The sequence below is a fragment of the Octopus bimaculoides genome, chromosome 16 (assembly GCF_001194135.2).
Source record: "Octopus bimaculoides isolate UCB-OBI-ISO-001 chromosome 16, ASM119413v2, whole genome shotgun sequence".
NCBI classification, from domain to species: domain Eukaryota; kingdom Metazoa; phylum Mollusca; class Cephalopoda; order Octopoda; family Octopodidae; genus Octopus; species Octopus bimaculoides.
Window position 1 is genome coordinate 29228373 of NC_068996.1, and position 16323 is coordinate 29244695.

At 35.1% G+C, this 16323-nt stretch overlaps 1 protein-coding gene across 1 annotated transcript in view; it reads right to left on the reverse strand.

Moving 5' to 3' along the window:
• Positions 1 to 6: 6 nt before the first annotated feature.
• The window catches only part of LOC106870708 (probable serine/threonine-protein kinase nek3), a 64768-nt gene continuing 48451 nt past the window's right edge, over positions 7 to 16323 (reverse strand). Inside the window, exons 9-10 of the mRNA XM_052973667.1 lie at positions 11464 to 14039; positions 7 to 3495 (exon numbers count right to left, since the gene is read on the reverse strand). Of these exons, the coding sequence (XP_052829627.1) occupies positions 3382 to 3495; positions 11464 to 14039 (2690 nt within the window). The 3' untranslated portion in view covers positions 7 to 3381. The remainder of the gene's footprint in view (positions 3496 to 11463; positions 14040 to 16323) is intronic.

Consider the following 16323-nt stretch of genomic DNA (forward strand, 5'->3'; position numbering starts at 1 on the left):
TATATATATATATATATATACACACACACACACACACACACACACATTAACTTTAGAAATAAGATTACAGGTTAGTTTAAATGCTTGCGACATATTTTTAACTTCTCAAGGTAATTTCATTGTAGTTTACCATGCAGAAAAATACTCACCCATGGTAAAAAGTGTAAACATGCCCTTATCAGCTCAGTGGTGTCCTTTCATTACTGTTTAGCACTATTACTATTGTTTTTGTTCTGACTAAGCAGTCTGCAAGTAGTTTGATCAATCCATTATAAGCCCTCGGCTTTGTAATCCACCCAGGATTATCTCCCTTGGGTATCTTCTACTGAGCAAGGCTAAAGAGCCAGAAATCCATCTACAAGTCCAAGAGGGGGAACCACTGAGCTGATAAAAGTGTTTTTATACAGTTTACCATAAGCAAGAATTTTCTTTCTTTAGTAAATTGCAATGACATTGCCTTTAGAAGCTAAAATAGGTCACAAACTAACCTAAAATTTGTTTATTTCCCATCACTGCTAAGTGTCACTTCTACTGTACACACACATCATCAACAGTGCAGAGTAAGATCCAGGAAGATGGTAATACAAGTAGAGTAACAATGGTAATCTAAACAGAGTTCCAGTGATAATCTAGGTAGAGTTCAGTGCTTAGGTAATCTTCGGGATGTGGCAATAATCCAAGATGCAGGTCAAAGAGATGAGGGAGTCCAAGAAAGGAGGAAGTTCAGACAGGGAGGATCAAACTGGGATGACCAGTGAGTATATAATATATGGTACAAAAACAAAATGAAGACAAAGTAAAAAAAAAAAAAAAAAAAAAAAAAAAAAAACAACAAATAGGGTGTATTAGGTTAATGCCCAGGAGGAAAAGAGTGAAAAAAACAAACGTGTCTTAATTAAACGATCAATGCATGCCAGAAGAGGAAGAAGTTGGTTTGAGGCTTGGGTGGTAAGAGGGACAACAGTGACCTGGCATATGAGTGTGTTTGTGTTAGAGAATTAAGCATGTGTGTATGAGTATTTGAAGTTAATGTGCGCATGTATATGTATGGGCATGTGTGTGTATGTGAGAACAAACATGTGTGTGTATGAAGTTAATATTTGTGTGCATGGATGCAGTGTGTGTGTGCACACACGCACACACATGAACAAGTATGTATGTATATATGAAGCTATGTGTATGTGTATACTGTGTTTATGCATGTGTATATGTGTAGGGTGTATGTGTGTGTGTGTGTGTGCATATACACAGGTGTGTATTGTGCATTTCCCTGTTCTCAGCTGGTGCATGTGTATGAGACAATAGGACGAAGTATTTGTGCATGTGTATATGTGTTTATGGGAACATGTATGTGTGTGAGGCTGACATGTGTCGAAGGAGGATGTTAAGTGTTATATTGTAGAGATGTAGAGTGGAATAGAGGTGACAAAAGTGGTAAGTGTTGGGAAGTGTGGGATGGAAGTGAGTGTGAAGTGGGAAGAAGTGCATATGTGTGTGTGTGTGTGTGTGTGTGTGTGTGTGTGTGTGTGTGTGTGTGTGTGTGTGTGTATGTGCACATGTGTATGTGTTGTTTGAATGTAAATGGTGAGCAAGGTGTTGAGTAATAAGTTAAATGGCATAGGATACGTGTATTTAAGGTAGAAGTTGAGAGAGCAGTAGGAAGGCAAGAGGTGTGTGGTGTGTGTAAATGTGTGTAGAGGAGGGCCTTAAATGAAGAGGGTGGAGCATTCAGACTACACTGGACTAAAGTATGGAGAGAGAAATTAATTCCTGAACCTGACAGAGGCAGGAGTCTGGGTGTTCTCTGTGCAAGACCAGTCTAAACAGACAGATGTTGTAGGGAATGACCAGTCAAGCGGAAATGATATGAGACCAAGAGGTTATTGCTGAGTCTGATGTCTTGAAGGTGTTCAACAAAATGATCAGCTATGTACTGACCAGTTGGTCTAATGTGTGGGAGGTAGCAAAAAAGAGCAAAAGGATGCAGTAAAATTATGAGAAGTGCAAGTGAATGAGCTGATGTAGTAGAAGCGGTTGTAGACACTAGTGGGGACAGTGGTGTTGAAGAAGGGACAGGTGTGGTAACATGGATGAAAGCCAGGTTCAGTGTGAGAAGAAGAAAGAAGCATATAGGTTGCGGGCACATTTGAAGAGGGATAGTAGGTAAGGGGAAGAAAGGGAAGCAGGTAAGGGTGAGGTGGATATGGGGGGTGTGCAGTCAAGAGACCAGGCATGGAAGAGGGTGGATTGGATCATGGTAAGGGTACATACATATTCATGCATATCTATACACACACACACATATATATGCATATACACATACATATATATATGTTACAGTCATAAACAACCACCAGGGACAAACAATACAAATGAAAAATATAATATAGTATGGGATTCCATACAGCTTCTGTACCAAATTCACTCACAGGGCATTGGTTGATTTGGGGCTATAGAAGACTTGCCCAAAGTGCTAAGCAGTGCAAAGTGAGCTTCTTAAAACACATACATATACAGACATAAATCATCATCAGTCATCTACAGATGAAACTATAACATTCTCTGCCTCCAACTGTCTTAGTCCCTCAACAAAACTGATTTTAGAATCAGTTTATACCAGTACTGTTCCTGAGCATTCTTGGAAAGATCTTTATTCCTGCTCTTCTGTGCTGCCTACCCTCCTGATGATGATCAAAATAAAAGTTTAGAAACTGGTTGGTTCCCAGCTCTATGGCAATGGCCAGCAAAGTGCTGTTTTCTCTGCCAAACAGTAACTGACAGCTGTGACATGCCTTGGTATAGTTCTATGTTGGTTGTATGATGTCTTCAGCTGATGTTAAAATTTTCTCAATAGCTTAACATAAAATCCATCTATTTTAAAAATCCATCTATCTTTATAATCCATCTATTTTTATTTTTATAATCTATTTCTATTTTAATAATCCATTTTTATTTTAAAAATCTATCTATTCTTATCGATAATAGACATAAACACAAACACATATTCTCAAATAATGCATGCATATATAGATATATATGTGCATTTGTATGCATATCAAGTATACATTTATATACTAATAAATTTGCAAGCTCATATGCATATGAAATTATATGCACGAACACTATACATATACATGAACCAGTGAGGAAATCTACCTTGTTAATGACTTGCTAGAAATAGCAGTTAAATCTTCCTCAAATCACATTGTACAATCTGAAAAAAATTTCTGATATATTGGATTTTGTAGACACTTGATAGATGTTGCTGATCATGGTTGGAATGCATTTAAACATAAGTTTTCCGTATCAGTGTTGATCTGGGGGTTAAAGAAACAACAACACAATCACATGAACACAAACTCTAGGAATTATATAACCACTTTAAGTGGCTTGCATCTTCTGAAAGTTTTTAACTATATCCAAGACTGAGGTTTTTCTTGCACTGACATCACTGCATTTTTCCACTTTGCACTTTTCAGTGTTTGTTTGATTTTTCTGAAAATAACAAAGAAAAGGTTTGTTGTATAATACTTCTAAAATTTTTGAGTTTTTACTTACACTTGATACTGAAATAGATTCTTGAAATGAATTATTTTCCTGTAGAGGAATTATATTTATATTATAATGGAGATTATGTCAGTATATCTATACATGTAACTAAAACACCACCAGCCCTTCATCTCACCCATGTACTATACCATCTCTTATACCAATCATCTCTCTAAGAGAATGAAATAAAGAGTGTAAACAGGAGAGTTTTCTGGTTAGTGAGTCACATCTGGTCTATGTGCTGTATTGCTGACTAATAATTTTATTCATATGTGATGTTAATGTATGCTGGGTGGTCTTGTGTTCAACAAGGGAGCTTCTACATTGTGGGAGATTTGGCTGTTGTTTTAAGCAGGCAGACTAACAATCTTAAAGGAGACAGATAATGTAGTTCCTAGCATCCATTGGAATGTCTCATCATGTGTATTTTTTAACAGAGATAAACAACATCAACAACCAAGTCTATTTTGAGCAAATGAGGGGAGGGACTCTGCATAGTGGCTTGATCTGCTAGAAATAGCAGCCAAAGTTCTCTTGAATCACACCCTACTGCAGTGTTACCCAACATGGGCACTAGCAACCCCTTGTGGAAGCTGTTGTGTTGAAAGAAGGCGTTGGGAGATTTTACTTCATGGGGGGGGGGCGAATATACTCAAGTAGGCAGTGAGCATTTACCCATTCTTCTTTCAAATTTTCAAAAATTTAAAAAACACTTTCCACTTTGGCGACAAAGCAAATTCCTGGTATCATGTGTAACTGGTGTCGCTAAAGTAAAAACCCCAAAACAAAAACAAAAAAGTAGATGAATGGTGACAGATGACTAAAAGAAAAAGAAATAATGAATAAAAGCGAAAAACTGAATGCGTGTATGTGTATGTGTTTGTGTGCAAATATTGAATATATAAAGAATAGTGGTCAGAATTTTGGATGAAATGGATGAAACTGGCTTTTGGGAATGGCTGATATGTATGTGTGTATGTGTATGTTTGTATAACCTACACTAGTGTTGCGTAACCAGCCCACTCAAAAGTACCTTGGATTGTAGGGTGACATGCCATGCTTGAGGAGACCTATTGAGTCAAGTACATCAAAACCAAAATCAAGTGGAAATTGTAGTTTGATCCCTGTGCCAGTGCCACATAAACAGCACCATCCGAACGTGGCTGATACCAGCGCCACCTTGACTGGCTTCCATGCCAGTGACACATAAAAAGTACCAACCGATCATGGTCATTGCCAGCCCCCTTTGGCTCCTGTGCAAGTGGCACGTAAAAAGCACCCACTACACTCTCGGAGTGGTTGGCGTTAGAAACACTGCCAGATCAGATTGGAGCTTGGTGCAGCCTCCTGGCTTCCCAGACTCCAGTCAAATTGTTCAACCCATGCCAGCATGGAAAGCGGACATTAAATGAGGATGATGATGATGATGTGAGTATGTTGCTGTTTTGAATTCCTTTCTGTGATTGAACTTAAATGGACCTCTAGCAATTAAAGGTCCAACCACATGCATGCATACACACACACACATACACATTTTAGGCTTTGTACCCATTTGAACAGCAGCCTTACACCATATAACGCGATACGTCTTATGTTCCAAAATTTAAATTTTGAATTTGCTTTAATTATAAAATTACGCCTCAGCTAAAATCACTTTTTGGCTTTAGAAAACAGAACCTTTTCTTTCTCTTTCTATATTTTTTGTTAAGTTAGAATTGGAAAATACTGTTTTGGTCAGTATTTTCCAATTTTTTTTTCTTGTATCAAGCAATGAAGGGAAGCATTCAAAAAGAAATTAAATTCATAGAGCTGAACAAATTCAAAGATATTAATCTTAATCGTAATGATGGAGGGGAGTAACCATTTTTTTCTTTTTCTTAATACTACATGGTGAGTATTAGGTTCGCAAGATTCTTGATGTGAACTCATGTATTGAGACAAATTTTACATAATTTCCCCAGGAATTATATTTTTTCTGAAGCATCTGTGAAACATAATATGTGGGAAAATAATCAGTAAATATTTTTTAAAGGACCTGTTCGTACCTCAGGGTGAAATAATTTTCTCAACAGGTTTTTTTTTAGTGCATTCAAAGTATCTGGCTTCCAAACCTGCTACAAGTCACTTTTTTCTGCAAAAACGAAGGGGGAAAGGGGGAGGGAAACTCAGAGGGGCCCACCAAACATGAGACACCCCTTCCCCGTAGGTTTAAATCCAACCCAGTTACTACCATGAAATTCTGGAAAATGATCAATTCATTTTTTTAAATAAGTTTGCTATAAGAATTAACAAGTATTTAAAAAAAAAAGATGAGTTAATAACTCGTCTTACCTTTTATTTTGTCATTTTATTTTTATCTTTTATATTACACTATGTAACAATTTTTAGACTTTTGTTTGTCTTTGGTCATTAAGTATTATTTCCTAATTGCTTTGGAAAGCAAAGAATATTATTATTAGTCCCTTCAAACTTTGGTTCTGTGGCCAGAACATTGATGTTTTAAAAATAATATTTATATATGAAGTTGTAATCTGAATATTTTTAAAGTAATTATTATACTATTTAATGTATATATATAACATGGAGTTGAACTGCGTTTGAACAACAAAGCAGCATGTAAACATATCTCTATATTTATTTCTAGAACATTCTGGCAACACTAAATGCACTATAAATACAAAGATTCAGGAAACCTATTGGGTTGGAGCATAATTGTTGAGGCTTTTTTTTCAACAAATTTTATTCAACAAAAACAATAACAATATTTAAAAAAACATCTTTAAATAATGGTCTAACCGTCTGCCAAACAAATGGGAAGCAGTAACTGAAGTTGATGGTGGATATGCTCCGGAATAATCACTTAAAGAAGTATTTGTTTCATGTTGTTATTGTTTTTGTTGAATAAAATTTGTTGAAAAAAAGCTGCAATAACTATGTACCAACCCAATAGATTCTTTAGTTCAACCTACTTCTCGCTGTCAAAGTAGACACACAGCATTATTGATAGCTGCATTCATCACAAATGGCATCAAGAGGTTGTAAGCATCCAGCAGATGAATTTTGTTAAGAGCAAAAAAGTACTAACAACATCTGCTAAAATGCGTGAGGCCTACAAGACATATTTTGGCATGCCTGTTGGGGATCTGGACAAACCCTGGGCACCTCATTTCACCTGTGAACTCTGCAAAAGAACTCTAGAAGATACGATGGAAAATTTTGCTTATTTGGATAGTGGAAATTTTAAGTGTAAAAATTTTGATTTGTTTCTATTTTTTTCTCCTCTTTTTAACCAGTGTTATAGAAAATATGTATACTATATTTAATAAAAATATAATATACAAACTCAAGAACCATACAATGACTAATGTAAATACATCTGTAACTGAATATTTCTTTATGAGTGGAAGATGATGAATGATTGGGAAAGCATGTAATATATTTGTATTTTTATATTCATATTTTTATTTTGCTCTTTTGCAGGATGGTACAGAGGGGAAAAGGGCCATGAAATTTGCAATCCCACGAATTTGGAGAGAACCAACTAACCACTCACACAACTGCTTCTTCTGCATGACTGACCCTTCCAAACATCGAGCCGGCATGAATGAACCTGCTATCATATATCCAGACCTTCTGTCATCAATTGCCCCAGTGCCACATTGCCCAAACCTCCCAGTACCCACTCCTCCAAAGAGAAAGCAGCTGCCTTCAAAAGAAAGCACTACACCAGAAGAGGTTGAAATCGTTGATCCAGATTTTAGAGGTGCAGCTAAAGAGAGAAACCCATACTACCCCAATCAAAAAGATCTCAATGACCTTATCAGAGATCTTGATCTCACAAAGTCCAATGCTGAACTTTTGACATCAAAACTCCGGCAGTGGAATTTGTTACATGAAGGTGTGCAAGTCACAACTCAGAGAAAGCGCAACCAGTATTTTTCAAGTTTTTCTCCAGTCAAGATAGGCTTTGCTTCTGCCACAATCTGACTAGTCTGTTTAAGGTTATTGGAATCCCTTGTAAACCCAGCGAGTGGCGTCTCTTCATTGACAGCTCATCCATGAGCCTCAAAGCCATGCTACTTCACAACAGGAATATGTATCCATCTTTTCCCTTGGCTCACTCAGTGCAGCTCAAAGAGCAGCGTGAAGATCTTGCTTAAAGCCTGGAAATATGAAGAGTATGGTTGGGAGGTTATTGGAGACTTTAAAATGGTGACCTTTCTGATGGGTCTCCAAGGTGGTTTTACCAAATAACCATGTTATCTTTGCCTTTGGAACAGCATGGCAACTGCAGAACACTACCAGAGGCGGGACTGGCCACAGTGGACAGAGTTCAGTGTGGGGAAGAAAAACATCAAATGGGAGCCACAGTTGGACCCCCAGAAAGTATTGTTTCCTCCACTGAACATAAAAATGGGTCTTATGAAACAGTTTGTTTCGGCTCTAGATCAGGAATCTGCAGCCTTCAGCTAACTTAAATACTTTTTTCCTAAGCTATCTGAGGCAAAAGTGAAAGCCAGTGTCTTCATCGGACCACAAATAAAGAAGATCTTAGAGTGCAAGCAATACCCCAAGAAGCTCACTGAGACGGAAGAAATCACAGGCCATAAACTATGTTGAGCTTGTTGAGACACTGGTGAAAAATTACAAAATGGGCTGCAGGATGTCTCTCAAAGTCCAAATCCTTGATGCTCATCTTGATGAATTTAAGAAGATGGGAGTGTACTTGGAGGAGCAAGGTAAGCAATTCCACCAAGATATAATGGACTTTGAATGCTGTTACCAAGGATCATATAATGAAAACATGATGGGAGACTATATTTGGTTGCTTATTCATGAAAGTAATTTACAGTATAAGCATAAATCGCGAAAAACTACTCGCTTCAAAATATTTTGTGCTATCTTTTCTGCAATCCTAGAATAAATAAATGTCACTTTTGAATTATATGCTGTTTTGATCCTACTTTGAATGAATGGGAATGCTCACATTTGCCAGTTTTCCCAATGGTATTAGTTAAACTTAAGAAATATCTTTATCCTGGACACAAAAACAAAGTTTGAAGTAAATAATAGCCATTATTCATACTTTCTAGACCTAACCAAATAGGAAATAGCATTTGTTTCTGAAAGACAAAAATTGTGTTACATAGTGCTATCATTTATTTTATTTTTTTTCACCTGTTATTTATCTATTGGGGTACTGAATTAATTTCCACACATATTATATCCAGCTACAAATAAATTTTGAGAATTATTCTAATTGCAACAAATTCATTTATTATTATTATTATCATCATTATTACCATCATTCAATGAATGATTTCAATATTGTGATTTTGGTTTTAAAATTTTCCTAAATTATTTATTTTCTATTAACTTTTCTTACTGAAATTATAATCATGAAATTTATCAATAGGAAAAATTTGATAGAGAAATGGTTATTAAGCTCCTTGCTTATTGTGAACATGCCATGCATTAAGTCTGTGGATCTCTCTGTCATATACTTTAATTTGTGTCTCAAATATCTGTTGTCACTCAACTAATTTTCGAGTTTCTTTTGAATAGATTAATGTGCTTCCAACTGTAACCATATTTATTGAGCTGCTACTTAGACTAGGCAGGTGTACACTTACAATGGTGAAGCAGCTGATTTAGTAGGAGAAACTATTGTAAAGGTTTCATATAACAATTTTTCTTTCAGTCATAAGCTCTTTGTTTCAACAAAGTACTATTATTTCATGAAAAAAAAAAAAAAAAAACACCCAACAAAAGCACCCCTGTACCTCAATAGTATTTGAAGAGTTAATGGTGATTGTTGGCATTATTTGTAATCTTTTTTTACTTTACTTTATTTTCAGTGTTTGAGTTCACTTATAATCAAGTCAGGTAACTCATTCAGTGAAAATGCAGACAGTATAGTATTGAATATTTGAAGTTGGGATTTACTACTGCTCCTAATAACAAACAACAGACAATGTGTTTTCTTTGCGAGAAAGCTTTTTTTAATAAGGCCATGAAGCTATCCAGGCTCTCTGATCATTTAAACAAGATACACCCTGATAAAGCAAAAATTTGTCATACTTTAAAACCCAATTAGATAAATTTCGCAACACAAAATCTATTCACTCCCTTATGACAAACCAATCACAGAATGTGAGGATGGACTTGTTTGTACATACAATATCTCCAGGATGATTGCCAGATCAGGAAAACCTCATACAATTGGAGAACAACTCATTTTGCCAGCTATAGAGGAAGCTCTTCGTACAGTAATACATCATCCTTCCCTAACAGCAATTATCAGAACGATTCCACTTAATATTAATTCTGTGGAAAGAAGAATTGGTGAAATGGCTGAGGACATTGAAGAAATGTTATTTACAATACTTAAGAAGCAACAATTTGGTTTACAATTGGGCAAATCGACTCTCTCAGGCAAATGAAGGGCTGCTTTTAGGATATGTTCGCTTTATTAAAGATTAGAAAATTGTGCAAGAATTATTGTTTGCAAACGAACTTAAAACAGATACTAAAGGTGAATTCATTTTTACTATAGTTGAACAGTTTTTTGAAAAAAAAAAAAAAGAATCCCTATGAATAATACAGTTGCTTATGCAACAGACAATGCTCTAGCTTTAACAGGGTGGTACAAAAGCTTTCTTACATTTTTAAAGAAGGCTGTACCCAATATATTTACAATGTGTTTACAATACATTGCATAATTCATCATCAACATCTAGTTGCAAGACACCTGAGTGATCGGTTTCATATATTGCTTGGTATTATTATCACAAAAGAAAGAATTATTGATCTGTCAATCCTACCGGTGTCCGGACAAAGTGAGTTTTCCCGTGTTGAGTCAAATTAGGCGGTGAACTGGCAGAAGCGTTAGCATGCCAGTTGAAATGCTTAGTGATATTTCGTCTGTCTTTATGTTCTGATTTCAAATTCTACTCTGGTCAATTTTGTCTTTCATCCTTTTGGGGTTGATAAATTAAGTACCAGTTGTGTACTGGGGTCAATCTAATCGACTAGCCCCCTCCCCCAAATTTAGGGCCTTGTGCCTAGAGTAGGAAAGGTTTTGTTATCACAGCAATAAATAAAATAAAATGTCTTGCTCTTAATTCCCAAATATTTCGATAACTCTACAACAACAGTGATGAAGAATTTGATCGTCTTTTAGGTACTGAGGTGAGATGGTTATTGAAAGGCAAGAGTTTGAAGCGATTTTATTCCCTTTTCAACACTGTCATACAATTTTTTCAGGAGAAAAAATATGATCATTTGAGTGAAGATCTCTTAACTTGCAAATGTGACATTGCCTACTTTATTCAATGATCTGAATTTGCAATTGCAAGACAGTGTTGTAAATCTTATCAAAGCAAAATCTGTTATTTGCACATTCATGGACAAGCTTCCACTCTTTAGGCATAATGTTGGTCATTGGGAGCTATGCCAATTTCCAAATCTTGCTCAACTAGAAAATAATCATGAAGCTGATATCTCTATATCAGATGATATAGAGATTTATTGTGATCATTTGAAGTCTTTCAATGACAACATGAGCTGTAGACTGACTCAAAGTAATAGAAGAAAATGATTGTAGTTTCTGTGTAGTGGCATCAAACCACATGACTACAAAACAAACTTCTTAACCATTTGGCTATGTTTACACTGACATGAATTTTCTGAAAACAGAAAAAAAATTGCAATACTCATGACCTCTGAAGGTCACACACTCCTAGACAAATAAAATTCCTGTGATTCACATTCAACTTGAAAATTAATAGGATGTTTTCAGATGAAATGTGATTGGTGTAGGGATTTCAGTTGAAGAAATAGCACAAACAGAATGTTACAAATTGTGTGTGAATGCGTGTGTGTCCAACTACAGTAAAGAAATCAAATACCAACCTCATTATTAGTATCAGTAGATGAACTTTGCTCCAGAACTGAGGGTGCTTTACTGACTTCACTCTTTGGAACAATCTCAATCTTCACAGGTTTCTCAATAACATCTTTCTTTTTCAGATTAATGTCAGACTTCCAAGATGGTATAGTTTCTCCTGTAGACTGACTTTGTTCTGATCCTTCCATACTAGGTTTCTGTTTTAGAGAGACAGTTTTACTTTCTAGAGGTTTCAAGTAATTAAGAACACCAATTTTTTTTGGCACTTCTTTTATTGATCCTTCTTGGCTATCTGTCTTACAAGATGAAAGATCCTTTTGAATGGTTGAGGATTGAACTGGTAATGTTTCTTTGCCTGATGTGGTAATATTGGCTGTAGTAACATTAGATGCATTAGTAGTAGTTGTAGCAACTGATTTTTTAAGAGGAACTGGGACAGGAGTCTTTCCAAAAGTTGGTTTAGTTATTGAAGGACTGATTTTTTCTTTAAATACACCACAAGTTTGTGCTGAAGTTTTAGCTTCAAAAAGAGCTGAAAGTCTATTAGTATTATTCTGACAAACAGACAAATCATTAGCATCATTGTTTGCAGGAACCACTTTTAAAGATGTATTGGACTGGTTATCAATAATTGATTTACTCCTTTTTGGAATGTTCTTTTGGATAACTTTATCGTTGTCTCTTGAAGATGGTGACATCTCTTTCACAGACATTGCTCTTGTCATATTAGTAGTGGAAGATTGGACTGAAGACTTGGATTGTGAAAATGTCTTAACAGAAGAAGATAACTGTTGCCCTGTGATTTCAGCAGACAATGGTCGTTGGACCAATGTCTTTTGTGTTAAGCACTTTGAGACATTTGTTACAGATGTTTTCTCTTTGTGAGGCAGTTGTGAAACAGAGCTTAATTTGTTTAAAACATCAGTAGGCTGCCCAGTACTGGTACTTGTATTGCTAATATTGGTAGAAGCGGAAATAGTAGTGGCAGTAGTAACAGTTGACGTAGTCCTAGTAATAGTTATTGGACTAATGTTTGTGTTTACATTAGAAATGGGAATTGATTTCACTGTGTTTGTAGCAGAGCAGAGTTTATACGAAAGATGTGGAACAAATGAATGAGTAGAAGGAAGAACGCTTGCTGCAGTGGTTGTTGGTGTACCGGTTGTAATCTCAGACAATGCACTGGGACTTTTCATATTTACATTCAAAATTTCTTTATGCATTTTTGGAATGCTCAACTTCTTTTCCATAAGTATTTCTTTGGAACCTTCACTTTTTACAGCAGTTATTTCCTTTGGTGAATCATTTTGGTCTAATTCTTTATTTGTATCAACTTTTTCACGGAAAGCTTGTTTTTTCTTGGCCATTTGTACCCATGCAGGCTCAGAAGAACCATGTGTGGAAAAGTTCTCCTTTTTAAATCTTTTAGCCATCAATATGTCTTTACCTGGAACTGTTAAAGGAGTTTCAAAATTACTGCTGTTATCATACTGAAACTGTGATGGAATTAATGACTCTGTTATAGAGTTCTCTTCTGACCCTTGACTTTTAGTTTGGTGTTTTGGGGAGAGAAGTTCTTTCTGTTGGACAAAATTTGAATTGAAAGATGTACTTTCACTGTTAGGTTTTATGGAGAGATTTAATGAAAAATCAAGCAATGTTTGGTCCTGACTTATAGAAGATTCAGATGTCATAAAGTATTCGGTATTTTCCTTTGACAAATTCTCATTGGAATCTTTTACATCTGTACTTAGTTTATTGTCAGATTCAGAATTTATAAACAATTTCTTCTTCGGCATGTCATTATCTGGACGTTCAGGTGAGACAGAGGTTTCATCATAATTTGGTGACTCTTTATTAATACAATGTTCATCAAAATCAGAGTCAACTGTGGAATGTTCTGTAACATCCTGATAATTGATATTAATTGAAGATATTTCTTCTAAGCTCATTTTTACTTCATTTTCCTTTTTAAGATTGGATTCTTCCAATTCAAGCAGTGGATCTTTAGAAACATTTTCATTTTCAATGTTTTCCTCCTTTGCATTGGTATTTATGTCTTTTTTAAGATTAAAAACTGGTGTAGAAGTTGCTTTGATGGCCTGAAAATCAAATTTTATTTGAGATATTTCTTCTATGCTTTGTTCTTGTTCCTTTTCAGGACTAGATTTTTGCAATTCAAATATCTGATCTTTAGAAACATTTTCATTACCATCAGCATTTGTAGTATTTCTTTCTTTAATAATACGATTAAAAGCTTCATTAAGTTCAGGTGAAACAGAGTGTGTGATGCTAATGTTGGTAGCAGATGATGTACGCTCAAGAGAAACGTTGTCATAAACTGATAGTTTTACAGGTGACTTAGGTACTGGAGACAGTTTAAGACTAAGATCAACTGTATCTTTGATATCAACAGTTGAGTTTGTCAAAAAATTCTCCTGCGATAAAGGTTTGTTTGATAAGGTGATTCCTGGTATTAACATCTTATTTTCCTTATCTTCAGAATATTTTATTGGAAGTCCTGATGAATCATTGTTACTTTCCTTAAGTGAAGAAATGTCTTCTGAAGTAACAATTTCATCTGGAAAATTAAAGAGAGAAAAATTGAAATAAACTACAAAGATTTTAATATAAATTATGTTAAATATATAAACCTCAATTTGAGCTATAAAAGATGTTTGTGACAAGAAATAACCCCTTGATCACTGCAGAAGAAAGAAGGCTAATGATTACATTAGTTTCTCAGTTACAACATGATATAAATGTCAAGTTTTTCTTTTTTTCAGTTCAAGACAGGAAATGTTTTTTTTTTATATATATATAAAGTCCTAAATAAGGTAAGAAGCCACTTAGTATAGTATAAGAGACTATAGATGAAAAAGGAAAACAATGAGATGGAATAAAGTTCCAAAGTCTGGCAGCTTGAATTAAGATCAGGTGAGAAAGTAAAACCAGGCAATTTCAAAGAAGACCTTTCCGCAAGTGGTTTGAACTCAAAACAGAACTAGAACACATATAGCAAGGAATCCTAGCATTTCTGTCAGTTTACTATAAAGAACTGGTACTTTGTCAACCCTAAAAGGGTAAAGGGTCCTGTATAAGTTCAAATTTTGTCGAGATTTGAACTTAAGAGTGCAGACAGTTGGAACAAATGCTGCAAAATTTTCTGTTTTCTAACAGTTATTCTGTCTCAAGTTTGTGTTTATAATGCCCAATATAATTTATTAGTTAACTTTAGAGGTAACTGGACAATTTGCCAGAGGACAATTGGCTGTAGGACTATTTGCCATATGGATATTTCGCAGCAAGCATATTTTGCCATAAAGTTTAGAAACTTGAAATTACGTCATTATTGCTGAAATGGCATTTAACATTTATCTAAAAATAACAAGCTTACCTCAAAGATTCAAAAGCAGAAAGCTTGTTTTGAGAGGTTACTTCAGCCGTTTACATTATTTTTCTTTAAAAGTTGAAACTTAAACCCTTACAATGCCATACACTATTAAAAGCAGCAGAGGTTTTGATAAACTCATAGACAACTAACTTTATTTATAGGCAAGAAAGAAAATATGGAGGCAAGGTCTATTGGAAGTGTGTTGATACAAACTGTAAAGCAAGAGTTCATACAAAACTGAATAGTGAAGTGATTTCTATTTGTAAAATTGTGAGTGAGCGTACACATCTGTCGAGTCCTAGCCAACCAAAAATGCAAGAAGCAATAGCAAATATGAAAAAAACTTAAATCCCAGTTAGCTTCAAGATCTTTGATTGGTGCCGCAATGGGGAATTAGAGGATGAAGGACGCTCTCTTATGCCATCAACTTCAAGTTTATCAAGAAACATTAGAAGATGGAGACAAAAGGAAGAAAAGATCCCTTCTATACCTAGATCAAGAGTTGGCTATGAAATTACCAAAGAATTTACATGTCTACAGAACAGAAAATGTTGATTTTTGGTATGACAGTTGGATTGCGTGATCTAGAAATACATAAGAATTGGGCATGTGATGGAACAATTAAGGTTTGTCCTGAAATTTATTATCAGTTAAATATTCTACATGTCAACATAGGATATGCATGCATCCCATGAATTTATGGTCTCCTTCTGAATAAGACTTTTGACACATACAATAGACCTGAAAATTTGATTTTGAACAAGCTAGTTTTCTAAGTTTTTCTGACAATTTTTCATCTGCAAATGTAACAGGCTGTTTTTTTAATTCCTGTAAAAATATTTACAGAAAGGTGACAGATATTGGGCTTAAGGTGCAATATCAAACTGATTGTGATTTTAACACTAAAGTAAAGTGCCTTATGGCACTTGCATTCATCCTACCTCCAGACAGTATCGATGCATTTATACAGCTTGTAGATAATGACTTGCCACAAGAACTTATGGCATATTTTGAAATGCATTACATTGGTGGAGAGAGAGGCAGGGGAGCTCGTAGATGTGGAGTTCTTCCTACTTTTCCTATTGGTCTTTGGAATATGCTTGAAAGAACCCTAAATCAGCTGGATAACACCAACTACGGAGCAAGCATCTGTTACAAATACTCATCCAAATTTATGGAAACTTATCAATGTCTTGAGAAATGAAGAATCTCCATCTAAAAAGAAGGTAAATGATGCAGCAAGAGGAGAAACCACAACCAAGAAACAATACAAAGATGTTTATAAGTACATACTAAGCATTGTCAGAGGTCATGATCAAAATCAAAAACAACATTATTTCCCCGCAATTTCAATGAATTTATATGATCTTTAGCTTTTTAGTTTTTTAGCTTAACTTTTTAAATAAAGTGTATGACCTTCATTATTTTTATTTTTTATCTTTCTCTTATGCTTTACTACAAAATGTCCTTG